The sequence below is a fragment of the Periophthalmus magnuspinnatus genome, chromosome 7, assembly GCF_009829125.3.
Source record: "Periophthalmus magnuspinnatus isolate fPerMag1 chromosome 7, fPerMag1.2.pri, whole genome shotgun sequence".
In the NCBI taxonomy this organism is placed as follows: domain Eukaryota; kingdom Metazoa; phylum Chordata; class Actinopteri; order Gobiiformes; family Gobiidae; genus Periophthalmus; species Periophthalmus magnuspinnatus.
Genome location: NC_047132.1, coordinates 23064571 through 23091588, shown reverse-complemented (window position 1 = coordinate 23091588; position 27018 = coordinate 23064571). Strand labels below are relative to the sequence as shown.

The following is a 27018-nucleotide window of genomic DNA, read 5'->3' as shown; positions in this document are numbered from 1 at the left end:
CCACTCACCCTTTTTTTTTACACACTATAGGAGGTGGCATGTGGTGAAAGTCAGGGTACACAATTTCAAATTTCAATGCACTGAAAATACTTACCTATCCTCTATGGAAACCCTATGACATGTTACCCTGGTTTCTTCCTTGTAAAATACTGTAGCATTAACGGAAGTACTGTTACTCCATATAGACACTAGGGGGTGTTGTAACCTTATTACAATTTGAGTAAATTTGATTTGAAATCACACCTCACACAATATTTTTTTTCCCTACAAAATGTATTTTTTTCTTTGAATTACGACATTTTAAAATTAATGTAGATTGTTCCAAGTAAGATTAAATGAATATTTTATATGTCTAAAGTATTGCAGACTTGTGTTTTTTAAAGTGTTTCACAATCTTTGAAATTATGGTACTGTAAGGGAATAACTTCAGTCCATGTAGTGGGTCAGAGCTCAGTGCTGGCTATGACGGCCTCATGATCTCATATTTTTAGCCGACCTAATATAGCAACAGTATGTGGGTAACTGAGAACCTGCAGACTTTACTGTTGTGAAAACTACCAGTTGAGTGCAGCCATTCAATGAAGGTAAACATGTTTTCTGTCTTTTCTGTCCTACTTAAGTGTTGTATTTGGCACCACATTTCACTCACAGTCATAGTAGTGTAGCACTTTTAACTTTTTTATTTTTACTCAAGCTACATTGTTTATGAGTTTTTGACTGCATTTAATTCCTCATGCTTATTGATTAGATTTCTTCAATGCCCTAATCCATGTCATGGGCAGTGGTGCTGTTCTTGTTTTTAGTATTCAAGCAGGGTGTCCATTCTGTGCCTCCAGGCTTTATGGTCTTATTTACTTTTGTCTCGCTATCCCCAGCTCCTGGTGCTCGTGCTGAACATAAACACAGATGAACACTGAAACGGAAGATGATTTTTATCAGTCAGACGACAACTTTGATGATGATGAAGATGAGGCAACCCAATACATAATAGAGCAAAGCCTTATCCAATACAGGAAACTCAAAGGGCTTAATCCAAGGTGAAAATCTTCTTTCTTAACCTACATGTTCTGTGAATTTAACAGTGCTTTGGGAATTTGGTGGTCTGCTTTGCACTGAGAAGATTAAAATCAACTGCTGAAGTTGGTAGCATAGACAGTGAGTAGGCTGTTGTTACTTGAGAGACATCATCAAAATGCCTAAAAGTGTATATTTTGCATAGTATTAATCAAGTATTAGTTAGGAAGAAATTGCAATCTTAGAATTTATATTGTCTTACTTTTTACTTTTTAAATTTTGATTAATATAAGAAACATGGGCATGAGTACTGTTTTTTTTTTATAATATTACTCAAATAAGCTTTGATAGAGATCACGAACATTTATTCAAAAATTAACTCAATACTATCCACTTCTGATCAACAGTGATCTGAAAGCAGGTGAAGATCCACATGAGATCTACAAAGCTATCAAAGAGGGTGAGCTATGATCATGACTGTACTAAGGTCAAAAGGAAAATAATACTGAATGGACCATGCATTTGAGATTTTAGGTGATGAAGACTCTCTGATAAGACTGACCATCCAACCTGAGACACTGTGTAAAGTGGATGAGCGTGGATGGATTCCACTACATGAAGCAGCAGTGCAGAACAACAAACACATCCTTGAGATCATCTTTTCAGGTGATTGTGTTACTTGTTTTTATCTTTGTCCTTATTTTGATTGTGGTCTGCAAATCTCTCATGAGGTTATAAAAGCTGTATTTGTTTAATACTTAAGGCAATAAAACAATGGCTAGAAAACAAAGTTGTCATATCATATTTTTATTCCTGTGTGTTAGCGTCGCCCCCTGGTGCTGCACAATGTCGAACCCTGAAGGGTGAGACGTCACTGTTTTTGGCCATTGTCCATGGACTCAGGGAGAATGCCACATTCCTCCTACAGAATGGCAGTAGCCCAGACACCCAGAATGATGAGCAGGACTCTCCTTTAGTCGCTGGTATGTAGGGCTCTGCTATACACACACACACACACACACACACACACACACATATTTATACAGTAAATGTGTGTGTGCACATACATATATATATATATATATATATATATATATATATATATATATATATATATATATATATATATAAATTTTCTTTACTTCTACTGTCTTCCAGCTATTTTGAATGATCAGTACGACTTGGCCACTCTGCTTCTACGTTATAATGCCAATGTTGATCAGACTGGGCCACTGAACCGGACAGCTCTTCATGAGTCTGCATTTCTAGGCCTGGAGAACTTTGTCTATCTGCTTCTGGAGTCTGGGGCCAATCCAAATGCATGTGACATAAAACAGAAAACTCCTCTTGCCCTGGCTACTCAAAACGGGCATCTTAATGTGGTAGAAGTTCTACTACAGAAAGGTATGAAAAATAAAACATTTATTGATGTTTCTCAGAATAAAAACACACTTTACTTCTGATAACAGAATTTTGTATAATTTGCCTGATTACAAATTCGAGTATACTCACCAACAGTTACTAAGTGTGTGAAGTATTTATTTTTTAGGAGCTAATGTAAAATGTGAATCAGAGTCAGGCACCGTTTTGTTTGATGCGGCTGCCTCGGGAAATCCTGACATCATATCCCTGTTGTTGGATCATGGAGCAGATCCTAACCGACCTCTCTACAGCGGACACCTGCCCATACATCGTGTGGCCTACCATGGACACATACTGTAAGGAATGGTTTAAGTTAAAATTTGACACAGAATTGGACAGAATTCAGAAATCTAAAATGTTCTCAAGTTCACCTACCACCATTAGTTGTATGGTTTAAACATTATCTATGACATTATCTATGACTGTTCGTTTTGATTTAGGTTAAGTTAGTTTTGTTTTAAAGATGTTTTTTGTCCTCATTTTGTCCTGGTGCATTTTCAACAGTAAATTATACTTTATTTATTTATTGATTTATACTTTATTTATTTAATTATTAAATACTTTCCCTAAATAATACTAATACTAATAATATTACTACTACTATTACTACTACTACTACTACTACTACTACTACTACTACTACTACTACTACTACTACTACTACTACTACTACTACTACTACTACTAATAATAATAATAATAGTTATTATTATTATTATTATTATTATTATTATTATTATTATTATTATTATTATTATTATTATTATTATTATTATTATTATTATTATTATTATTGTAGTAATAGTATTTAATGATCATAGATTACCTCCTCAGCACTGTCACACTGTAAGGCCATAGTCTTATAAGAGTAAGTGTTAAGTGCATTTCTTTGGCAGAGCTCTGGATAAGCTGATCCCAGTGACAGACCTGTATGCAGTCAAGGACAGTGGCATGAGTCCTCTCCACTCTGCAGCTGCTGGAGGACATGCTCACTGTGTAGACCTGCTGCTCAAAGCTGGCTATGATCCAAACTTCATGCTCCACCCACGAGTCCGCCGCAACTATGACGACGAACGGAGATCTGCTCTCTTCTTTGCCGTGTCCAACAGTGACCTCCAGTGCAGTCGCCTGTTGCTCGAGGCTGGAGCTATGGTAAACCAGGATCCAGTGAACTGCTTACAGGTGGCTCTTCGACAGGGCAACTATGAAATGATCAACATTTTGTTAAAGTTTGGGGCAAATGTGAACTACTACTCAAGGATAAACACAACACACTTCCCCTCTGCTCTTCAGTACGCTTTAAAAGATGAGATTATGCTTAGGATGATTCTGAACCATGGTTATGATGTTAAACGCTGCTTTGACTGTCCATATGGTGACAGCTCCCATGATTATGCACCATGGGCATCTGCTGTCATAAAAGACATGGTGGTGAGTATAACCATAAAAATTGTCATTTGTTTGTATTTATTCAACAATTTTACCATACCTCATTTTCTTTACAGTTCTGTGAAGTAATAACTGTATCCTGGTTAAGACACCTGTCTGGTCAGGTTGTGCGCATCATGCTTGACTACACTGACAATGTGTCTTTTTGCACTAAGCTCAAAGACACCTTACAAGACCAGAAGCAGTGGCCAGAAATTTGTGACATTAAAAGTAATTTCTCCAGATGTTATCAAATAAATGAAATAGGACATGGCCTATTTCAGAAATGTACAATTTGACATGCTTTTTTTTTGCTCCTAGGAAACGCGAGAAGTCTGAAGCATCTGTGCCGGTTACATATACGACAGCATCTCAGCCGCCTTCGCTTGAGAGCTCCATATTTTATAAATTTCCTTCCACTTCCTCCAAGGCTGAAAGACTATCTGCGTTACAAGGAGTATGATGTCTACAACAGAGGGATCATGGGAGCCACATAGGCTCTAAGCATATCTGAGGAAATAATAAATATGTTATGTTATTTTGACAGAAAGTGTATTATTATTGTGATGCTCATTAAAAAATATTTGTATCTACCCTCTACCCTTTTTCTAATTTGCCAAAAAAAAAAAAAACTTGAACAAGAGAACAAAGAAGAAGCAACAATTTGATTATATCTATCATATTGCATTTTAGTGCTCTGATAGTTTATTTATGTATTTAATTCTTTGCTTGTCCACTCATATTTGACTGAAAAGGCACATGACAGCACAGAAGCACAATTGCATTATTGATGTAGTACTCGGTCCGTCCGCACGGGGGCGCGGATTCTCCCACATGTAAACAGTGACGGCAGCGTTTTGCGGCGGTGGAGAAGAACGCGCACGTCATTTTCACAATGGCGGAGGCAGGGTGAGGAGGAGAGTGTGTGAGAAGCGGCGCCCAAACTCTGAGACATATACTGCCCGTTTATAAGTGCATGCTGTCCGAAAATGGCCCTGAACCCCAAAGCACTGGGTAACAAAGACACGGATTGCACCACAACGGGCGGGCCTAGTGCGGACGGCGGTGGATCTCAGAAGAATCCTACCGCCACCTCGGCCTCAGCCAACCAAAATGGCGATCAGCCTGGATGTGGAGACCGTGTAATGCCCGAACATGAAGCCCCTGAACGGCGAAGGACTACTCAAACAGACGCCCGGAGCTTTAGCGGTTCTCCTTTACCGGGCCAGAGACCAAATGACGAGCTGCCACGGAAAAATTTCCAAATCCCGAGGAAGATACGAGAACGGAAAGGTGGTCCCTTACAGCTATTTTGCACAGAGGCTATCATGGTTTTCATAATTTTGTTATTGCACGTCGCTAGCCTGGTAGCTAGTAACATTTTTGGTGTATTTATTAAAATTTTTATTGTTGACACTAGCCTTGATCATTCCGTAGCGTTGGTATTTAGCCCACCCCACGAGCTCGTAATGCTGTAGCGTGGGTGATACACACTGGGTTGTAGTGGTCAGGCTTTGGTCTCAGAGTTACCTCAGGGCAGCAGCTACAGTCCCGTAAAGACGCCCGGAAGATGCATTATAGGAAATATGACAAAAGTGTGCGGAATACAATATACCCATGATAAGGGTGCCTCGTACTCTGCAATTGAAAACTTGTGCTTGTCACTTTGACCCCAATGAAGGACATGCGCTAATCCAGCAATCATAACATAACATGTTTGCATCACGCAATTGCAACTGCATGGACCCAAATGTATATAATTGTGAAAATCCTCTTCCTTTTGTTATGGCAACTACATTGTATTCTGTATCAGCCCCATCAGTCATTATACTAAACAGTCTATAGCTGAGACAAGGTCCTAGATCTTAAGATACAGTCGACAATGAATGCTCTAAAGACCACAAGTCTACTTTAAGATAGGACTACTGTTCTCACCCTACACAGTGTCTTATTTATATTAATGCAAATGGCTTCTTCAGCTGGAGGTTAGTATGCTGTGGCTTCACCTGTTTGCATGCTTGGGATTGTCCCCATCAGCTTCATGTAAATACCAGTCTGTTTATGTCTGCACTGTAGAAGGTACTCTAAGTGATTCCATGTCAGGTGATTCTACTGCGATTCGTGGCTTTCCACTTTGATTCAGGATTTATTTTTGATTGACAGTCGATGATTAAACAAGTATTGTTCCAAACTCATTTTCCCAAAAAAATTTTTCTTAAATTTTTTGTGCCAGCTTGTTATTATTTATTGTCATTTGAGAGGGGAGCCTGAAATAATATACAATATATTATTATGATGTAGGACTTTGAACTCAAGATTCATAAGAATCTTGATCTTCCGAGACCTTGGATATATATTTTCAGACAATCCTCACATTTTAATATGGTGTATTAAGCAGAGACAAGAAGATAGTTTCACAATGATTACTGCACATGATATATATATATACATATATACCGGTGTATATATATACTCAATTGACTGTCCATACTGAACTCTTTGTGCCCAGGCTTGTACCAGTTTCTACCTCCAGACAGTAGAGAGTTTGAGGACCTCGTGAAGACCATTTCGTCCTTCTACCTGGACTCTGCATCACGGGGAACCTTTACGTACTGCAAAGCCAGACTCATCCACAATGAGCTGCTGGAGAAAGAAGTAGGGTCATATCACATACATATGCCTCCTTTCTGGGATTTTAACTAAAGACTTAAAAAAAACTCGTCTTATTGGAAATGTGAATTAGATTGGTTAGGAGTGTATGTCTGTGTAATCCCCTAGGTCATCCAGGTTTGATCCATTGTAAAAGGCAATGTATTGGTTAGGAGTTTTTAACAATATTACTATTTTGTACCAGATATCCCATCCAACTGTTGCATCCATTTCAAAGTAAATTTCATTAAAAAAAAAAGTGCAATGGAAGCTAAGCAGTTATGTGATAACTAATCTATGACACAATTTCAATGACAAACACTTTTAAAACAGAATTCTGTGAAATTCTTCAATGGGAAAAAATACTGATCAACATACTGCAGGAACCTGTGGTGGGCGGTCACTGTTGAGCTCCATTTGGTCGTCTTGTAACAATTGAAAGTGAACGTGTATTCAAATCCAAGGATTTGAAGATAGCCTTGTACTGTTCACAGTGAACAGAAATATGTTAAGTGATGTTATTTACTCATGTTCTTCTGTATTCTAGTTTGTTGAGAAGCGGAGAGAAATGAAGCAGGAAGGTCGAAATGAACCCGAACTGGCAGAATCATACTGCTTTCTATATCCTGATAAATCTAAAGTAAGTTTTCCATTCATATTTTTAAGCACTTTTTCTTCTTTTTAACCTTTGATATTTATCTAATCCAGCTCCAGTGGATCTGTGAAAAGGGTTTGTCTGTTGGACACTCGAGGATTACTACTCTTGGCAATCCTTCATCTGGTACGTTGGTCTTTTGTTGAGTAACTGTGGTAAACATAGGGCCCTATGAGTATCCTTGTCTGTTCTTCTTTGTCTTGCTGATCTCCTGTCTGGCAAAGATCAATGTACAAACCCCAAAATAGACAATAGTTGGTTTGATTTAAGAGATGCGTGTATTTTTCAGAGTTAAATTGTTTATACTTAATCATTATTTTTGTATTTTCAGGTGTTTACCTTTCCAAGTATTCAGATTTATTACAAATTAATCCATTTGAGGCCGGATCATTTGGGGACATGATAGTTTTCAAAGTCATGAGGGTATGTTAGCTATTTTTATATTCTAAGTAGATTTGCTTGTTTTATTTTTTTTTGATAATCTAACACATTTAATATTTTTCAGGGTCGAATAAAGCACATTCACGAGAACATGCCTAAAAACGCCATTGAACCTACCCCTAAGTTTGACTGTCATCTGTCCAAACGTGCCAATAGAGTTACATCGTTGCTGTCATACAGGGCTTTTGAGCACACACAGGTTGATAAGGCTCTAAATATTTTCTGATAATAATCTTCAGTCATACTCTATCCTTTTTCAATATTTATTTCATGTTTATTTTTCAGCAATATTTTTTTGAGTTTGCTTTTGATGAAATAAAGACAAGACCCCGGCATGTGTGCCCCTATGCTGTGGTTTCCTTCCAGTACAAAGGCAAAGAGGGCGTGACAACTCCTATGTCTGCACACAGGTAAATAATAATGAAGGAACTAGAGGGATTATTTGTTTTCAGAATGGTTTGTATGATAGTATGCACTATATGTTTTACAGGTTTAACACCATTGCACCAGAAGGAAGTAGAGGTACTAAAACCTTTTATTAGTATGTCAAGCTGTAATTTTAGTTATATCACATTGATATTTACATATGCATGTCTGATCTGTGATTTAGGGAAGAGCTGCTACACTGTTTGGAGTGGGCCACTAGTGAACAAGAGTGAAGAGTTATTCCCTGTTTGTTTACGGTCGTCACGGCCTTACCTTCCCTTTAAACTGTGTGTAGATCTTAAATTATTTTAGAATGTTTATAATTTTATATTAACACTGATAATATGCAAATTTTATTTTGTAGATCTGAAAAGCTAGAGATGAACCAGGGCATGCAGCTGGAGCAGGTGAAGAGGAAGATACCCTCAATATTATTTTCTTCAGAGACCTACCTTACATCACGCGAAGGTCAGTCTAGACCACAGTTACTCCTACACACAGCTCTTAGGCAGATGTATCACTTTTAGTAACTGTAGTTCAAAACGCTAAGCTTTAGGTTATTTAATATGTTTTATGTATTTTTTCCAATATTTACTAGTAGTAATTTAAACACTCATATGGTTGATAAAGCTATAGGGGTTTTCCAGGCATTGGGAATATGTTTACCTGTATCAATGTCCTAATCTGTGTTTAGTGAAAATGCAACTGACTTTTTACAGTGACGAGGTGTGGGATGTGGTGCAGCTTGTTTGACGTTCTGGAAGGAAAAGGCAAACCCAGCAGAGGCAGCCTGGCAGCTCTAGTCAACAAACTGGAGAGGGACAGACTGGTGAGTTACCAACACACAGAAAATAACAGTTTATTAACAGATGCATTTATATTAACAGCACAGTAGAGAGTAGATACATGCACACATCACATCTTTGGGCTGAATCTGACAACTGTTACTTTCTTCTTCATTCAGGTGCTAGTGAAGTCGTTGTTTGATCGGGGTTTTCTCTTCCTCCTGTCCTCAGCTCAGATGCACGATTCCAAAGGTGCAGTTGCATTCTTTCTGTTCTGTATTCTGAGATCACCCTTGTGCTGTTTTGTGCCTCTGGTAAAATGTGGGGCTTTAACATCTCTGTTTGTTTTGTAGAGCGCTGGGGGAAGGTTGAGAGAAACCTGCAAGCATTATTCATTTTTCAGGAGCCCAGAATAGTTGCTAAGTATTGTAAGTACTATTTGTGATTTTTACATATCAGTTTCCCAAATGTTGGTGCTAACCACATTACAAACTACTGTTTTGTACTTGGGAAAACACTTGTTATTATAACCCCTTTTATTAATCATGTTTTCCCATACATTGCATTCAGACTATGCTGACAAACACTGCATTTGAAATGCTATCATCTTCATTGCTCTTCAAAATAGATTTAAAGGTGTTATGTCAACTTGCCCAGGCATACAGCAGCTATTAAATCTAAAAATTTTGTTCTGAATTCAGCGTCCCGGATGGGTGAACCCGAGCCACTGTTTATGGAGCCTCACTCTGCAATCCTGTCCTCTGCGGAGCCCTTCATCCCAGGAATCCATTACTCCATGTTTAAACTTCGGCCCAACCCTGGCAAAGACATGAGCTCTGGTGTGGAGCGTCAGACCACAGACTATCTGACACGCATGGAGTCTGCCACAGTGCGTCCCTTCATCCTGCCCGATTACAAAAGCAATGTGGACGACAGGGTGAACCCCCTGTTAACACCTACCAGATCCAAATACAACATGGACGCTGCTCTACGAACATACGTCCATAACTCTAATAATTACATGTTACCTCTAAACAAAGCCAAGGGCATCATTGAGAGGATACATAACCCAGTCCCTGTTGTTGAAGAAACGGCAGTGCCAGAGTACAGTCCCGTGTCTGATTGGGGTGGTTCAGATCGGGGTTCAGATCGAGCTGAGAAACCCCCCGAGAAATTGCAGCAGGAAAGAGCTCCACCGGACAAGCGACCAGACAAGAAGAAGCCTGGCATAGCTCATTCAAATGGTGGGCAGGCAGGGCACAAGACACAAACTGACCATGTGTCTCCAGGTCAAAAAACGCCCATGACCCAGAATGAGTATGATGAAGAGAAAATGAAGAAATTACTCAAACTCATTCAGCTTCATAAGAAAACGCGAGTGAAGGAACCGGGAAACGAGGAGGAGGAGGAGGAGGACTGGACCTCTGACATCAACACTTTAAAGAGGAAATATGAAGGGGAGGAGCGAGGAGGGCCAAAAAAACACCAGCGCAAAGATTCACTAAGCAACGGAGAGCCCAGTCGAGGTAAGGCCAAGCCACGAGCAAATTACTAACTTGGGAGATCAGTGATTCTTTAAACATTACAAAGACCCTAAAACTCTTCATATTAAGTGACTAAATGAGAAAGTGCTTAAGATTAGATTAAGAAAGCGTGCATATAGAAAACATATACATATAAATATCTGTCAGAATTTTCATTTAAAATTTATTTTGTCTTAGTGTATGAATGTAGCGTGTGAGTGAGTGTTTGTGGTGGTTGGAGGGGCCAATAGCTTAGATTGACAACCTCACTTCCATCAGTGCCCGAGGGCAGCTATAGCTACTATAGTAGCTTGCCGCCATTGAGTGAATGAATAATGCACTGTAAAGCGCTTTGGATGTCAAAGGTGCTATATAAATCCAATAATTATTGTTAACAACAAAAAATGGCTTTCAATTTTGATTTCATGAACATAGACCCTACAGACTTTTAATTATTGTCATTTACCTCATGCAAATTTTAATAATATATAAACAATTCATTTTTTCCATTGTCTTCTCAATCTTCAAATTTCACTAAATTTACTGACGCAGTAGAATCCAAACTCTTGCACAATGATGTATTTACCATTTTATTGTGTCTGGTAGGATCCCAGGGGCGCGACTTTGGACATGAAGGTGGAAAGACGGACAATCTGATCTCAGTAATGGAGCATATCGGTTATGACACAGACCTCAGAACGCACAACACACAGGGTTCGGCCGTCAGTGAGACCCAAAACCTGCTCAAGATTCTGCTGGCCACTCTCAACAAAGCTGTGGCCCAGGGTTCATTGCCAAACCAAGATGATGCAGGATCTGAGAGGACAGGCTCTGTCACCCCCAATGTTGACCAAAGGAAAATAAATGAACATCCAACACACACAAATTACGCTGAGGTACTTTGGTTATAATTAGTTACCTTTATTTTTCAAATACTTGTTCTTAGAGTTACTAACTGGTTTCTGCTACATTGTTTTGTTAAGGAGGACATGGAATGTAGCCCTGGAAGTCCATTCAGTGCTGGGTCGCCAATTGAGCCAGCTCACACGTCAGATGAGCTCAACTTGGCTGCATCAAATTCTGAAGGTACTGTATGTTTGCAGCACACCTAATATCGTTATTTTCCCTCCCCGATATATTATTCTAGTGGATTGGTCTTATTTTATTTTAACTATTTTTTTTCCCTCTTTGCTTAATTCATAGACAAAGAGCAGCTGTCGTTGGAGCTACTGAAGAAACTGAAGGCGGAGTTAAAAGCAGAAATCAAACCTGAACTTAAGCCTGACATTAAACCAGAGATAAAGCAAGAAGTGAAGACTGAGGTGGAACCAGAGCAGATTCACTCAAAGGCCAAGGTGCCCCCAGTGGCAGAAGTGATAAAGACCAGTCCACTGCCAGCATTACCTGTGGTGGAGGAAATCCCTACCATGAGACCCTCCATCAGCCTAGACACTATTCTAAACCAGGAAGTATACAGCCTGACATCAGACATCAAAAGCCTTATGCAAAGTCACCACATTTCCTATACCTCAAAGCTGCCTCCACAGTTAACCAAGAGGCACTGCTGGCAGCCCAACAGTGGCTTTTCGGAGTTTGTTGTTCCTTACACTAGTCCTGTATCGGTTGAAAGCTATGTAAAAGTACTGAGCGAAAGGATAGGCAAGCTAATCTCTGCTCCGTCAGAAGAGGATTCTTCTCCTCATCCCCCCATCTCTATGCCTGATCTCAATGCACCCTCCACAACCCCCAACCAGTCCACAGCTACACCTGAGCCCTCTTCCAGTACTTCATCCACCACTGCTGCTGTTAAACCAGGCCCAGTCAAAGATAAGCCATCATCCACTAAGGTCAAATGTGAGGCTCGTAAAAGGCACGAGAAGAAGGAGATGTACTCGCCTACTCAAGTTACTGCCGACTCTCCGGACGTTTACCGTGACGACCAGAACCCTCCTTCGGGCGGTGGGCTGCTGGCCGGGAGCCTCATCGGTCAGCTCAAACCGGAAGTGTTCAGCAGCCTGGTGGAGATCTTCAAGGATGTCACCAAGAACACTGTCAAGTTTTTCATCTATTCTGGAGACGAGACTGAGGAAAGCACTGTCTGCAAAGAGATCAAGGTAGAGGGAAATAGTTGTATTTTTTTAAAATAATGCATTGTTTTGGGATTTTGAATAGAATTAAATATTTAGAAAAATGGTCTTCAATTTATAATGAATAATTGAGGGATTTCATAAGGGATTTAATAACGCAAATATTTTGAGAAAGAATTAGCTTTTTTTAATTATAAATTTTAAAACAAAACACTGAAAATTATTTATGAAACCATTTGATCCCATTTCCAACTTTTAATCCAACTGTTAATGACTTGTTTACTTAAAACTTTGAAAGTTTCCTGTCTGCCTTTTTCTTTTCCTTTAGTTTTATTTATTAGTCTGGAGGATGTTAAAAACATGAACACAGAACTGGACAGAAATATAATTTATATTTAGAAACACAAAACATTTGTACTGGCCTTCCTATGCTGAAGCATTATTATTATTATTCACTGGCTGAATGAAAACCTATCTTGTATAACTGGTGCATGGTTCTGTCTGTACTGGTGTGTGTAGATCCATGTGTTCGGCCCTAACAAGCATGTCTCTTCTGTCTGTCACAAAGGAGTACTTGATCAGCCTGGGCAACAGTGAGAGCAGCCCTCAGACGTTTCTGGAGAACAGTGGCAGTTTAGATAAACTCCTGATCATCATTCAGAATGAACACATCGCTGCCCACGTGCATAAGGTAAGATCACATGCTTTGAATATCAAATTGAAAGACATGTGTTTGCCACTTGAAATAGTAGAAATTAATGTAGAGGCCCTAAGGTAATCAATTATTATTTTGTAGATTTTTTCATAGGGTAGACATAGCGCATAGAGAAGGCAACATAAGGCTAATGCGCATATATATATATATACACACACACAGCTAATTTGGCATTGTTGGGCTTAAAGGGGCACTTTGTAACTTTTCTGACAAAAAGGTCAGGAATGTTTCTTAAACGTATTGACTTCTGTGGCCACCTGGCCAGGTGAGATCTGTGGAGAGATGAGCCTGCTCATGCTAAGAACACACAGTGTATCACTGAGCAATGAGAAAAAACATTAGTCGTTGGACAAATGCTATGATATGTTTAATTCTGTGGAATATTCTACACAAGGCAGTGATGTCTTCAAGGAGACAAGCAAGTGACCAACCCTCCAGAAAAGTTATATTGTGCTCCTTTTAAATACAACTGTAGCTGTATACGTAACTATACAACTTAGTGTAGAAGGAATAGTTGTATGATCTATTGAATTCTGGAACAATAATGTTTTTGGATGGTCATATATACTTAACAGGGTGTCCCGAAACACTGTAGTTAGGGCTGCCACCTGGTAAAAACCCGCTCTGTCATGATGGGGAATGTCCCAACTGAATGAACTGACATCCAATAGAGCAGGTTTGAGATGAGAGTGCCATCTGTGGCTCATACGAGTGAATTCAGCTTTGCCGAATAAGTTGACTTTACTTCTTATCAATTTGTGTTTGATCTACCAATCACTGCCCAAAATGCTTCCTAACTGCTAGTGAAACAATAATCTCTTTGTCCTTATTGCAGATCCCAGCATTAGTGTCTTTAAAGAAGCTGCCTTCGGTGAGTTTTGCTGGAGTGGATTCTCTGGACGACGTCAAAAACCACACTTATAATGAACTCTTTGTATCCGGTGGCTTCATGGTGTCTGATGAGTTTGTCCTCAACCCTGACTCTATCACCCAGGGTAACATTTTAGATTTTCCCTGTGGAAAGTTGTGGCTAGAGCTGTCAGCGGTTTTACTAATGACTAATTTTTCTGTCCAGATCGTTTGCAAGGGCTACTTAAATTTTTAGAGGAGCAGAGCACCCCGGAACACCCCTGGCAGTGGAAGGTGCATTGCAAGTCACAGAAGAAACTGAAGGAAATGGGCAGGTTAGTTATTGAGGCAAAGTTGAGAATTGCAGTCATATACAATTAAAATCTTTGTGAGAAAGATTTTGGTTTTGAGAGCAGACAAAGAATGTTGTAACCTAGTCTAGTATAATGTCAGTAGTAAAGAAGCTTATAATAATTATCCTTTACCTAAGAACTTCTATGACTCTACTATCGAGATGTCTAACTGTTTATATGCAAATGAATGATTGAACATGGAGACATTTTTCATGTTCAATTGTAATATGATGAGATTTGAGTTGATCACTAAAGGACTGTTGTTTCTTTTCTCAGGCTCAATGCAAATGCGATGGGGCTGTTGAATCTCCTAAATGCGTATCAGAAGAAGCACTTGGTAGAGTTTTTGCCTTATCATGAATGCGACACGGTGTCACGGCAGGCTCCAGACCTCGACTGTCTCATAAAACTACAAGCTCAGCACACACAGCAGCGCCACCTTATTTTTCTCACAGGTACAACCATTGCCATTTCTGCCTATATAGCATAAATCTTCTATACTTCTACATGATTTTGATGTATTTGATGTGGTTTTGTGTCCATAGAGCGCCCATTTGAGATGTTTCTTCAGTATTCCAGGAATGGGATAGTGATAGCAAGCATTGATGATGTCATGAACAGTTTCCACAGTCTGATTGGTTCCATCAATCAAAATGAGCTTCCCACGCCTCCTTCTACTGGTGAGTTCTATTTATGGAGTTTAAAACGGTTCAGTAAAACCCCCAAATGTATATACTGTAGCTCAATCACGATGAAGTTGAAATGTAGCAACTTGCAATTGTGACAGCTGAACTTTTTAATGGATTGTTGACATTTGTTTAAAACAATATGTTTTGCAATTACTCTTGTCTTTAGTTCTATTCACAAATGATTGACTGCTGCAGATGTAGAGCCTGGTCTTAGCTACTTCATTATGCTCTTGTTGTCCTTACCAACCATTTTATGTTTCGTGCTGAACTGCGGCAGACTGTGAATGCTTTTGGCTTTTTGCTATACACATTCTCCCTCAAAACTCTACAAATATATTTATACATGTTTTAAAATAGAAATATAATATAGAATTTATAAGAATATAGAAAATAATATTACATATGTTCATAATTTCTCTTGGTATTTATACGCGGTTCTTTCTCTCTCGCCCAGTAGTGAATGATGAATGTGTGGAGGAGGACATGTCCATTGACTCTGAGGATGATGGTGAAGCACCTGGGGTCGCAGATGAACAAAGCCAAGAGGGAGAGAAGCTAGCGCAGCCTCCACTTCCTGACAAAGAGGAGTTTCGCCCTCCTCTCCCAGAGCAGCAGGCCACCCCGAGCATGACCCCCTCTCTGTGTGACTACAGCGCCCTCAAAAGTGTCATCTCCCAGTTTAAAGCGGTAAACCAGATCTCAGCTGCAGACTTTGGCAGTTTATCCCCTGGGGGATTCCCCGTCAACCCTCATCAGAGCTTCCTTTGCCCCTCTGCCTCCTGGTCGTCATACACTGGCACCTCCAGCTACAACGCGTCCCCAGCTTACCCCGCCTCTCCCTGCAGCAGCACACAGGAAGTTGAGTACCGGCCCTTGGTCACAACCGCAGCCACAGCGCCCACTACCCCTGCACCTGTTACAGCCGAACCATTAGCAAACTTGGCATTGTTACCGCTCGAAGTTAAACCTCCACCCCCACCTCATCTCATGATGTTGGGCCACACGTACAGCTCAGACAGCACAGGGACAGAGACTGCAGGCGCTTCTCCTCTACCTGCTCTACGGCCCTTTTCAGAAAGTATGGACACAGTTCAATCAACCTACACGGCAGGCATCACTTCAAATGTTCCCGGGGCAATGGGGGACAGGACACTGGGGAGTGGGCCTGGGGAGGGGGTGTGGGGGACGCCTCTCTGTGTGGAGACCAGTAGTGAACTGATGGGAGGCAGCACTCCCAGTAGTCAGGGGGACAGGACTCCATTGAACTCTGACAAGCCTGGTCCAGCTTTGGGTGTTCCTCCAGCAGACACCAGGGGGAGCTGTATACCCAGGCCTAGAATGCCTCCTCCACCTCCACATTCAGCATGTGGAGCAGGCTACGGTGGGTTTGTGCCTGGACATGGACCCATGGAGCATGGTGTTTTACGGGGTGCTATGAGCCCAGGGCCTGGGAGCGGTTTCCGGGGACGGGGACCTGCTCCTGGAGGACACTGGCCCCGGCCTATGCGGGGTGGGGGTCCAGGAGGACCACCCTGTTACTGGGGCTTTCAGGGAGGTAGAGGCGGAGGACAGAATTACTACTCGGACTACTCATACTCTCACAATTACGCTCCTGAATAGACAATCAGCTCAAGTGAAGGGGCATTGTGCTGATACTCCAGAGACTTAAATGAATGTATATATTTCCTTGTCATAAAAACTAAAGTAGGTTCATCATTTTCTACATTAATAAAAATTGATACAGGCAGTGCCGAGTGTCCTACTGTCACATAACTGTATGTACACTCTGTGTGATCTTTGACCCTGTCAGACCACTATATTTATATTTGCCAACAAATGTTTATGGCCTTCCGGATCACGTTTCTGTTTGTCCCACCATGTTTGAAAACGGTTTGTGAACTAAGGGGAAAGGCTGATATTTTTTTAAGAGAAAAAAAAAAGAGAAGCAGATTTCACTTCTGCTGTTTGTTTTCTTTTTTATTTGACATTTGGTTGTCCTAAATTCTATAAAATAAAAACATTTCAAATATTGTTTGAGCGTGAAAGATTTGATAATGATGCAAATGGAATCATTAAAATCAAATGTTGAAGTCTGTTCACTGTGCCTTCACTACAGAGTTTTCAGAACATTTTTATCCAGTTCACTTTGTTGGATGCTTGATGGCATGGCAGCATGGTTATCTATTCAAGTTTGATCTCAACTATATTTTACTTAATTTTGTTGGAATGTCTGTCTATTCAAAGGGAGTATAGTTGAAAATCAAATGTCCAATGTGCCCTTAATGCAATTATGTCCATGAGTAATTGCTGCTACGTCTCACCTACCTAAAGGTCCCCATAGCTTGAAATGGGCATTTCCTAAAATCGCAGCCTTCCAGTCAAACATGATTCTCATTACATTATGCAGAACCATTTTGTCAGATTTGTTTTTCAGACGTGACAAAAAGCACAGCGGTAGAAATCAGTTAACTCTAGTGCTCCCACAGAGAGAGCCATGCCCACAGAGCAGCATCACTCTGCCCCTCTTGAGAAGTGCGCAGAGAGTTATTGGCCCACAAGACTGGATCATTACGGCTGCTCAGGGCTGATGGCTTCTCCTGTGTGGGGGGCATGGACTGTATGGTGGGGAGAATTAGGCCCTTTCATTATGTGCAGTGTTGAAGTTGAACGCCAGAGGGAGGTATTTGCGCTTGTTTACGTGGACATTACATAGACATGACTTTATTGCAAATTACTAATTACATTTCATACACTTAGTTTAAAAGTAATTAAAAGAACAGATCTTAGACCTCACATGAAGTAGACTAACAGCTAGTTTATGTGGGGTCTAACTTCAACTTTCAGCTTCCTCTTTATAAGCACCGTACTTGAGCACATTTCACCATTCTAAAAAAAAAAAAGGTTTTAAATTGCTAATTGCTGTGGTAACAATGTACATCTTAATCACTCTGAAACCATAATGTAGCAGCCTATGCAAGTCAATGACAGTGGGCGCTGGAGTGCTACAGCTGCCTCTTCGTTTCTAGAAGGTGCTCAAGTTCACAAAAAGGTGACTTTTTTCTTTCTTTCATCGGATAATCATCTTGTACATCTTTTAGTTTGTATAATTGAAGCTATGGTGCAAATAATTCCTTTGGGTGGATTCATTCTCAAGTAAAGCACAGATATTATGCCATGTTAAGTGTAAATATGTTATATATATATAAAAAAAGCAACAGATTAAATATAAAATTACATAAAACCTGCTTCTAAAATAGATTTACATCAGCCTACTAAAATCCTTCTGGGTTGTTTCAGCTGCTGTTCAAAACTCCCAAAATAGCCTGGTAAAGTTAGTTATGCTGGTGGTTGTTGGTTACACTGTAAAAGAAACTGATCTGGAGTTGTGCCATACTTATCATATTCTTCTTCTTCTTCCCCATGTTGATGATCAAAGCTAACCCAGAGATTCTGTGTGCTGCAAGGACTCGAGGAATGCATGCCAGGATGTGGAGCTCATGAGGATCTGCTGCGCATTGGGTACAGAGACCTATCCAGTCATTACTCCTCTTCACAACAAAAGCCATTTACAGGTAATGGTGCAGTTTGGATACACTTGACAAGACAGTAATATCATTGTATTACTATACTAAGTTACTAACTATGTTTGTCTTCATACTGTGTTTGGGTTAAGATTGTTTATACTACCATGACATAAAGTACATGACCTTCAGTTTTAGTTGCTATTCCCATCCTGCCATACTGTGCTGCAAAGGGCCACCCATAATCCTCAATACAATCTTTAGGAACATCTACTGTACTCATAGCAACAAATTGCACTTTGCTTATTTGCTATAATTTGTGTAAATTGAGAAAAGATAGACATTAACATCATACAGCCTTATTGCTTCCTATGGCTGAAAACCTCTGTAGCTGGTTTTAACTTACAAACCTAGCATCCTGTCTGTGTTCACTTCACATCCGTTTTGGTATTTGATAAACTGCCAGTTGTCTGGCCTGCACCACTGCACATTTATTTAGGCCTGTTTTGGAAGCAATGAGGCTATCTCCTAAAAAAGATCCATCCAGTTTGCCAGTATTGAAACAAATAGTTGTGCGTGTGCGTATTCTGTGTAAAGTGTCCAATTAGGATGAGATAAGGGCTGCAGGTGGTCTGGGTGATATCAGGCCGCGTCACAACTGGCATGTGTGGGTGCTTATGGGAAATGTGGATGTTTTGGTGTCTCCTGGAGCCACTTCTGCCTGATGACTGTTTTGACAGTTTGGTAATAGCTCCGTTGACAAGGCAGGCCCTCCACTGGCACAAAAAACAATTGGACTCAAGCTATTCAGTTCAGAACACATCAAACATATCAGAGTAATTAGATCCTTGAATAAATCATTTGGCGTCCCTCAGCGTAAACAATTAACCAAGTATCATTTCCGGCTTTTATTTTTTCATAAATGTTAAGGATGCTGCTGCAAAGTGATACTTCTTATTCATTTTCTCTATTAGATTAAACTGGGTCAAAGCCCAGGTTTTCCAAACAAATTATTTTTAACACAAAAAGCATTAGATAAATAGCTAGAAGCTTCACTAAATCAGAGCTAATCCAGAATCAAACCATGACTCTCTAGTTTTGCCTTTCATTTTTTTTTACTGTTCCCGACTTAATCTGGTTTAATTTATGTTATAACCAGTAAATAAGGGTCCTATATTATACTTCTGACTGTGTGTTTCCTGTGGTGTTGCTAAAATAAGACCTGGATGGATCTAAAAAATAGAGTTTAAGCTGCTAAACTATGAGCATTGGAATGATCAGAACAAGTCAGGTGCACAGACTTTCAAAATACTTGAGCTTCAATGATTAATGCTGGTTGAGATACACAGGGGTGGGCAGTGTTGACAAACATAATTATCTTGATTTTTATGGTGTTGATTTGGAGGGATAGTACAATATCACTTAATTTTTGAAAGATTACACTGCATGTTTTTATGTGTATTCTTCATTTCACAAAACATATAGCAAGTCTAAACTAATGCAGTGACGGTCGTGCTTGTGTTGACAAGGCAGACCTCCATTGGCACATAACCCAATTTGACTTGAGCTATTCAGAGCAAAACTCCCCTATTTCAGAGTAATTAGATTCTTGAATGAAATGATTTGGAGTCCCTCGGAGCCCAGCTGATCTGGGGAAAACAATTAATGAGAAAGAGGGAAGATGTGTGTGTTAATTGAAGCTCGATGGAGTGTTTTCTTTTGGAGAGGCCCCTTTCTGTCATCAAGGGGCCTTTCTTTTACATCAGGGCAATTTGTTCAGAATAATTCACACTAGAGCAAAACATGACTGATATGTGAAGATATGGAGCATTTTTCTGTGTGCAACACCATTGAGCACAAGATTCTGTAGTGTTTACAGTCTTGTTCATTGAAAAGAAAATTGTATACTTTGAAAGCGTGAAGTTAAAGATTATTTGTATATAGCAAAAGGAGCTTGAATTCTGTCAGCTGGACCAAAGTTTTAGGGTGAATACTTTTCACCTCTTATCCGAGCAGTTTCTTTACGTATAATGGAACAGTGCAAAGGGCTGCGTTAAATATCTGTCTGAAACGAGAAGCTAACTACACTGAAAGAAACACACCCCAGTTGTTTACAGTAATTACGTAGCATATTGAACTACTCTAAGGTGTGAATCTGAGTCACCTGAGACATTTTTATAATCATTCATGACCCTAATGAATTATCCAGCTCTCACCTATTAGCATACTGTAATTAGTCCCATTGTTTGTTTATTTATTGATTTTGCTTTGGTTTGGGTCTGAGGATGGGGTTGTACATGGGAGACAAGTTGTAGCCTGTGTTTCTGACAGGATTCACTTAAATTATTAAATCACTTCATGGTAGATGTAAATGGTTTATTACGGCTAGAAGATCCCAAACAAATAGCCTTTTTTTCTTCTTTATTCTAATGCATTGTTTTCTTATCTGTTTTTCTCAGCTCTAGCTTTAGCTTTTGTCTGCCTGTTAAGACATTAGTTGACTCAACTTTGTTCATTACTTTTCCATATACTTTTTTAGCTTTCTGCCTATTTTTGTGGGGCATTTTGAAAGTAAAAAAAAACCCAAATAAAACACCAAATGCCCTCTGAGTCGTGCCCTGTCCCGGTCCCAACTCTCTGACATGCAGCCTGCCTTGTGCCCACACTGCTGCATGTGTCCTAAATCACCATGACTCTTACATAATATACCTCAGGTCACTCTGCAAAATATCTCCTGAAATGCTCAAATTATGTCCTCCATGTTTTATAATCCCATCTGCTAATCATATCACAAGGCATCAGTGTCCCAGATGCGCTGCTGTGCCAGAGCTTAGGCCCAGATTAAAGGGATTTGGGAAAAAATAGTGAAATAAACAGCAATAATCTTCTAAAAACTGAACTTTTCAAATGTAATGTCAGCTTTTTTTATCTGACAAAAACACAAGAGAAAGGTTGGCATGACATGACAAATTATAATTTATGTTCCATGTTAATACACAAGATTTCAGTAGTAAAACGTTGAAATGCATTATAGTTTTCAAATATGACTGATAATAAGTAAAACAACCAAGTTTGGAATAAGTTAATGATGTTTTACTGGAAAATTCATTCAAAGGATAATGTAAAATGATGTATTCTTTGTGCCCATCCCAAATCTGAGTAAACAGAAAGTGCTTTGTCAAGAAGGGCATGTTACTTAAAACCTGCATGTAAGATAAATTATATGTAAACTCTAGGAAGTTTCATTTACTGTGGTGTTTGAAGGAAAAAGAAGATAAAAAGCTGATAATACCAAACTGTATACTGCTCTGAATCCCTCTTCAGCCTCTCTCTCTGTTACATAATCTCATTCAGTAATTTGAGCCCTGCTTCACATTGTCAGGAGGACTTTGCCGATAAAACCTGTATAGTGTGATTAAACCAGGGGCCATGTTATGACAGTGTCTGATTCTGAAGGATTTCCACTAAATCCCTCAGTTGTGATGGCACTGTCCCACTTTTATGTGTCATTGTCCATTTGTTTCAAAATCTCCATCTTTTTTCCACAACAACAGTTTCAGTCCCCACAATCCCAGAAAGATCTGCTTTAATGAAGGATTTGGGTTGATCAAATGGTGATTTTTGAACCTACAGGCTCTCTTCTGGTTACTACATCTTCTCTTTGACATTATATGAGGGATTACATCTAATCCCATTCAATCCCCTAGACCCACCCTGTGTTGGCATCAAGATTAAGATGCAATCCAATAAATTATATGAATTCTTCTTGGCCCTTAAAGAAATTGATTTATGTCTTTGATGACCTCAGTTTGTCTCATCCTCGCTCTTATCCCTTCATCTCTAGTCATCCATATGTTCACTTTGGTCTTCCATGTTATCGACTCCCCCACCCCCCATGTTCCCATCCTATACACAAAGCTCTTGGCATACCAGCACATGCATACTCTTTCCTTTTGTTGTTTTGTTTCCCATTTTGAAGCACGTTACACTGAATTAGAACAGAGTATGTCCCCTCCTGTGGTTTCTTGTCAGTGGCTCTTGAAGAATTTGTCACTCCGGTTCATATTTTATGGCCTTGTTTGTTTGGTACCAAAGAAGCGTTTGATCAGAAAGATGTTTTGAAGTGTGGCCCAATTGGTGCTTGTGTCTAATTCAGATTTGCGTATTCTTCCCACTGTAATAAACATTGTGCCTTTTGTTGCAACAGGTTAATATGAAGATGTGGGTTTTTTAATACCTCGCAGCAGGACGCAGTGCTGTGTACGGCTAGATAAAACGCTAGATCGTGAAGCCTGAAATTTAGTTTAGTGCTCTTTTCAAGGATTTTATTTCAGAAAACACAAACTCATAAATAAATAAACAATCGGATGAGGGGCCGGTTACACAACTTTCTTTTTCAGTGATTTGGTTGAATGACTTTTTCAGATTTGAATAATTCCCTGTTAGCAATAATAATACAACCAAACAATAAATGTAAGTACATTTTTGGAAGTGCACCTCTGCATGTTTTCCTGAGCAATGTCATGTAAGCGACCCCTGACAAACGATTACACAAAAAAGAGATTTCTGCAGTTCCTGCCTAGATTCATTTGCACTATAAAAGTCATAAAATACAAAGTGCTTCAACGTGTGTAGATTTCAACGTTCATTTTTTCTCTCGCAATGCCTGTGTGTGAAGAATATCTCTGCCATCTTAAAGTGTTGCTTAAAGTTTTTTGAAGTTTATGGATATAATATTTTCCTTAGGAGCCACAAACTCTTTTACTATCATGTCCTATTTAAACAGATGAAGCCTGTTGGTCATCAATATACCAAAAAGCATTAGATTGCATTACCAGTTTTTCCAAGCTACATTTTGCTGTAGCTACGGGCTGTATATTTGACTTTATCTTCAACCCAGGAAAACAGAATACAACAACTTACTACTTGGAGTTCATTACAGCCATAAACTGCTTTGCCAAAGTCTTTCATTGTTGTGAGAAGCAAGCTACATTTCTTCTCCTTCACTTCCTGGTAGCTGAAAAATATGCCTCCTGCCTCTTTCGTCGTAGGTGTTTGTGGGGCAAGTTATTAGCCGATCTCAAAGCGGGATAATGGCTTTGCTGAGATTTAGCAGTCAGTACTGGAAGCAGAGTAAACCACACCTGAAAGTTGCCACCCCCAACTAGAACAAGCTGCCACCATTGAAAACTTATTGTGGTTTTAAAACGACTTAGTAATAAAACAAAGACCCTAAGCTTCTAAGAGACAGGTGTATTGATGAATATTTAAGTCTTCTAATTCTGGCCTTTTTTGTTTCTGTTTAGCTACAAAACACCCAAATCTATTAAAAATAATAATAGTTGTGAGTGACTTTAGAACCTTTGGAGCTCAACAATGACCACCCACCATTTTTTCTGGAAGTAAATTTCCAATTCATTTTCCCCATAGACTTTTTAAATCATTAAAAGTTTGAAAACTCCTCAGGGTTAATGAGCTATGTGGTTACTAATGACCACAGGACCTATAATTTTATTTAAAGCTGACCTATTATGCAAAATTGACTTTTTAAAATCTCATTTAGCATCTCACAGTTGTATTTGCATGATTCATGCACGAGTAATCTTTATACTCCTGTATTTAAGACGTCATTGCTCCATCAGCCCTCTTTTCATTGCCATGGGTATACGCCTACTGCTCTCTACTTACTTTGTTCTCAAATTTTATTTTCTTAATCAGTGATACACATGGGATTCAGCAGCATCGTGTAGTACAAATTAAAAAAAAAAATCAGCTACAAGCTATCCATCAAACGTGCCGACAGCTATGAGGCTCTTTGTTGTGATGACGTTTGTGACGACGTCAACTCTCACTGGGCACCACAGATCTTTAACATGAAAGTCAGCAGACCTGTTTCTTTTATTAGGGTTATAATATAGCAGGCTAATGCATGCATGTTTTTTTAAGAATCTATTTCTTAAACTTCATAAACTGCCACATTGTTAAAACATTCCTCCAAATATTAGGTTTTAAATGTATTGTTTTTAATGAAAACAACAGCAATATGGATATTGGTTACCACCAGAACCAGAGTGGACTTTGGTAAGACTGTTGAGCTCCATAGGAAACAGTGTACCTTAAAACACATCAAATTCCAAAATATCCCCAAGAAAAATACAAATTTACTCCCTGATCTATTTATTTTCCTGACAATTGCAAAATAAAATATTTTATACATTCTTAGCTAGCCACATTTGATCTTTTGTCTTTCTCTCTGACACCCTTAACTTTCTTGTGTCCACTCCTCTGTAACCTCTGGGCTCATCATTGGCTCCAGGAACGCTACATGCTTGTCGCTGTAGGCTTTGTTTTCCCTGATGGAGGGGGTGAACACAGACGACAAACTGCTGGGGTCGTAGGTCGTAACCGAGGACGGCTTGGGTTGTTTACAGCAGCTGCAGCGACAGGGGGTAAGGTAGAGGTACATAAGAATTAGGATCATTGTGACTGCGCAGCCTAGCAGTGTTGTATATCCTGTGTTGAATGACTCAGGTGGAGGCAATGATACGGTTACATTCACCTCCCGCGTGGCATTCACCCCAAGTTTAACATCCAGAGCTGTGCATACATAGAGCCCTGAATCGTTGACCTTGACTGATTGCATTTCCAAAGTCCCATTGGGGAAGATGGTAATTAGTGAACTGTTTACAGCTGGAGTCAGGAAGCCCTTGCTTGGTGTTAGCCATGTGTATGATAACTCTGTGCTTTTTAGTGCTGTTTGGCAATCTAGGCTAATAGTTTCTTCCTCTGTGACCAAAACAGTGGATAGATAGACAGTGACTGGAAGTGATACTGCCTTTTCTAGGGTACAGTTGTGGAAAAAACGTGTATGATGCAGGAACTTTATAGACGCTCGCATTTCACCATAGATTGAGCATCTGTGGTCGTCTGCAAAATCTCGGAGCGTTTCGTAGTTTCGTAGCTGCCAGTGCCAAAACATACTGTACATAGCGCAATTACAGACTAAAGAATTATTATGTAAATATAAGCCCCTTTGGACCAAACTGGGTAAAGCTTTAATGTCTTCCCATGGTAAACTGCTGAGGCGGTTTGACGAGAGGTCCAGCATCATTAAAAAGGGATGGGTATGGTCTTGTATGGTGAAAAATGGGAAGTCTGTCAGCTGGTTAAGACTGAGATAGAGTTTCTTTAAGCTACTCATTTTATTCAGCATTCCAGATTCAACTTGTGTTATTTTGTTGTTGTAAAGCAGAAGTTCCTCCAATCGCCAAAGCCCATGGAAGTAGTGCTGTTCAACCAGATGGAGTTTGTTAGACGACAGATCCAGAAACCGGAGTCCAGAGGCGTTTTGGAACACACCTTCCCCCAGACTAGTGAGCTGATTGTGGGCAAGGCAAAGGTTTTCCAGCCTGGGCGTCTTTTCAAAGCTGCCAGCACCCAGATAGGATAGGTAGTTGTGGCTGAGGTCCAGGATGATGGAGAATGTGGGTAAGACTGCGGGGAGTTTGGTGAGGCCAGTGGAGCTGCAGCTAACGGTGTCAGATAGACAGAGGCACATATTAGGGCAGGTCCCATCACAACAGCAGATGAGGCAGAGGAAAAGCAGGAAGCAGCTCCTATTGGCCATGTGAGCTGGCATGGTTTCAAATAATATCTCTCTTCTGTAAGAAAAAAAATATTATAAAAAATGTTAGTAAATACATTTGATTAAAAGAAACAATAAATACTGACTTCAACATATAGTTTTGTCATTTCAGTGTAAAATAATACATTTATTTCTGCTTTTGCTTATTTTAAATCTTTAAAATATAACTTTATTGCCTCACACATATTAATATCTCACATGTTATAGATAATTACAGAAATTGTAAACATACAAAAGTAAATTAATTTCCAATAATTTGCTTTAGTGACAATATTTTTTGAAAAGTAGTAGTTGTATTTTTATATTCAATTAATATAATCACCATTACATTTGTAAAAACGTATATGAAATATTCCACTGTACTGATTTTACATTAAAATATTATATAACAGTTAAGTTAAACTATGGAAGCTATTTATTACATTGTTTCACTATTTTGACATGCACTCTACACCTAAACCCATGTAGTAATTACTAATACATGTCCCCAGGAGTTAAGTGGCCAAAAGTTGCACTTACATAGAGACGTGTGAAATGTCGTTCACTTAGTTGATCCCATTTTATTCATGAAACTAGAAAAAAAAAATACAAAAATATTGCCAGTCCAAGTCCAGAAAACACAGCTTAGCTTAAACATGAGATTTCACTTCTTCTCATTTCTGACTTTGATCCCATTGCTGAGTGAACACAGCATTTCCGTCTAATCCTCCATGATTTTGTTTTGTATCTTCTTCCCAGGGAGATGGAGGCACAATGCTCCACTATTGGCTTCCTTGTTGTGGGCCAAGTTTAAGGCTCCCCGCTGGCTCGCCCTTC

General features: G+C 39.5%; 3 protein-coding genes across 4 annotated transcripts; 2 read left to right on the top strand and 1 right to left on the bottom strand.

The window, feature by feature from the left end:
• Positions 1–521: 521 nt before the first annotated feature.
• asb14b (ankyrin repeat and SOCS box containing 14b) lies at positions 522–4396 on the top strand. Of its 2 annotated transcripts, XM_033968874.2 has the most exons (10): positions 522–584; positions 876–1037; positions 1422–1474; positions 1549–1680; positions 1839–1997; positions 2173–2418; positions 2564–2732; positions 3333–3867; positions 3942–4095; positions 4186–4396. In XM_033968874.2, the coding sequence occupies exons 2-10, from the start codon at positions 907–909 to the stop codon at positions 4359–4361; spliced, it is 1755 nt and encodes a 584-aa protein (XP_033824765.1). In that variant the 5' UTR covers positions 522–584; positions 876–906; the 3' UTR covers positions 4362–4396. The 2 variants fall into 2 exon arrangements, with proteins under 2 accessions (XP_033824765.1, XP_055078879.1); XM_055222904.1 differs by lacking the exon at positions 1839–1997 and having other exon boundaries at positions 4186–4390.
• Positions 4397–4694: 298 nt separating this feature from the next.
• On the top strand, positions 4695–16814 carry tasorb (transcription activation suppressor b). The gene is made up of 23 exons (XM_033968979.2): positions 4695–5157; positions 6374–6519; positions 7061–7153; positions 7222–7294; positions 7500–7591; positions 7674–7808; positions 7895–8019; positions 8100–8131; positions 8220–8322; positions 8400–8503; positions 8755–8864; positions 9000–9072; positions 9174–9248; positions 9522–10346; positions 10950–11239; positions 11327–11429; positions 11547–12457; positions 12999–13121; positions 13981–14140; positions 14221–14329; positions 14624–14802; positions 14893–15027; positions 15491–16814. Exons 1-23 carry the CDS (start codon positions 4854–4856, stop codon positions 16654–16656), a joined length of 5466 nt encoding a protein of 1821 aa, XP_033824870.1. The 5' UTR covers positions 4695–4853; the 3' UTR covers positions 16657–16814.
• Positions 16815–24819: 8005 nt separating this feature from the next.
• LOC117373015 (amphoterin-induced protein 3-like) lies at positions 24820–26766 on the bottom strand. Its single transcript, XM_033968873.2, has 2 exons — positions 26722–26766; positions 24820–26218 (listed from the first exon to the last, which is right to left on the bottom strand). Exon 2 carries the CDS (start codon positions 26194–26196, stop codon positions 24820–24822), a length of 1377 nt encoding a protein of 458 aa, XP_033824764.1. The 5' UTR covers positions 26197–26218; positions 26722–26766.
• Positions 26767–27018: the final 252 nt, after the last annotated feature.

Coding starts and splice junctions, on each gene's coding strand:
- asb14b (XM_033968874.2), top strand. CDS start 907: ATGAACACTGAAACGGAAGATGATTTTTATCAGTCAGACGACAACTTT. Junction 2,733..3,332: donor GCCTACCATGGACACATACT/GTAAGGAATGGT, acceptor TTTCTTTGGCAG/AGCTCTGGATAAGCTGATCC. Junction 4,096..4,185: donor AGAAATTTGTGACATTAAAA/GTAATTTCTCCA, acceptor TTTTGCTCCTAG/GAAACGCGAGAAGTCTGAAG.
- tasorb (XM_033968979.2), top strand. CDS start 4,854: ATGGCCCTGAACCCCAAAGCACTGGGTAACAAAGACACGGATTGCACC. Junction 7,809..7,894: donor GGGCTTTTGAGCACACACAG/GTTGATAAGGCT, acceptor TTTATTTTTCAG/CAATATTTTTTTGAGTTTGC. Junction 14,141..14,220: donor CCCTGACTCTATCACCCAGG/GTAACATTTTAG, acceptor TTTTCTGTCCAG/ATCGTTTGCAAGGGCTACTT.
- LOC117373015 (XM_033968873.2), bottom strand. CDS start 26,196: ATGCCAGCTCACATGGCCAATAGGAGCTGCTTCCTGCTTTTCCTCTGC.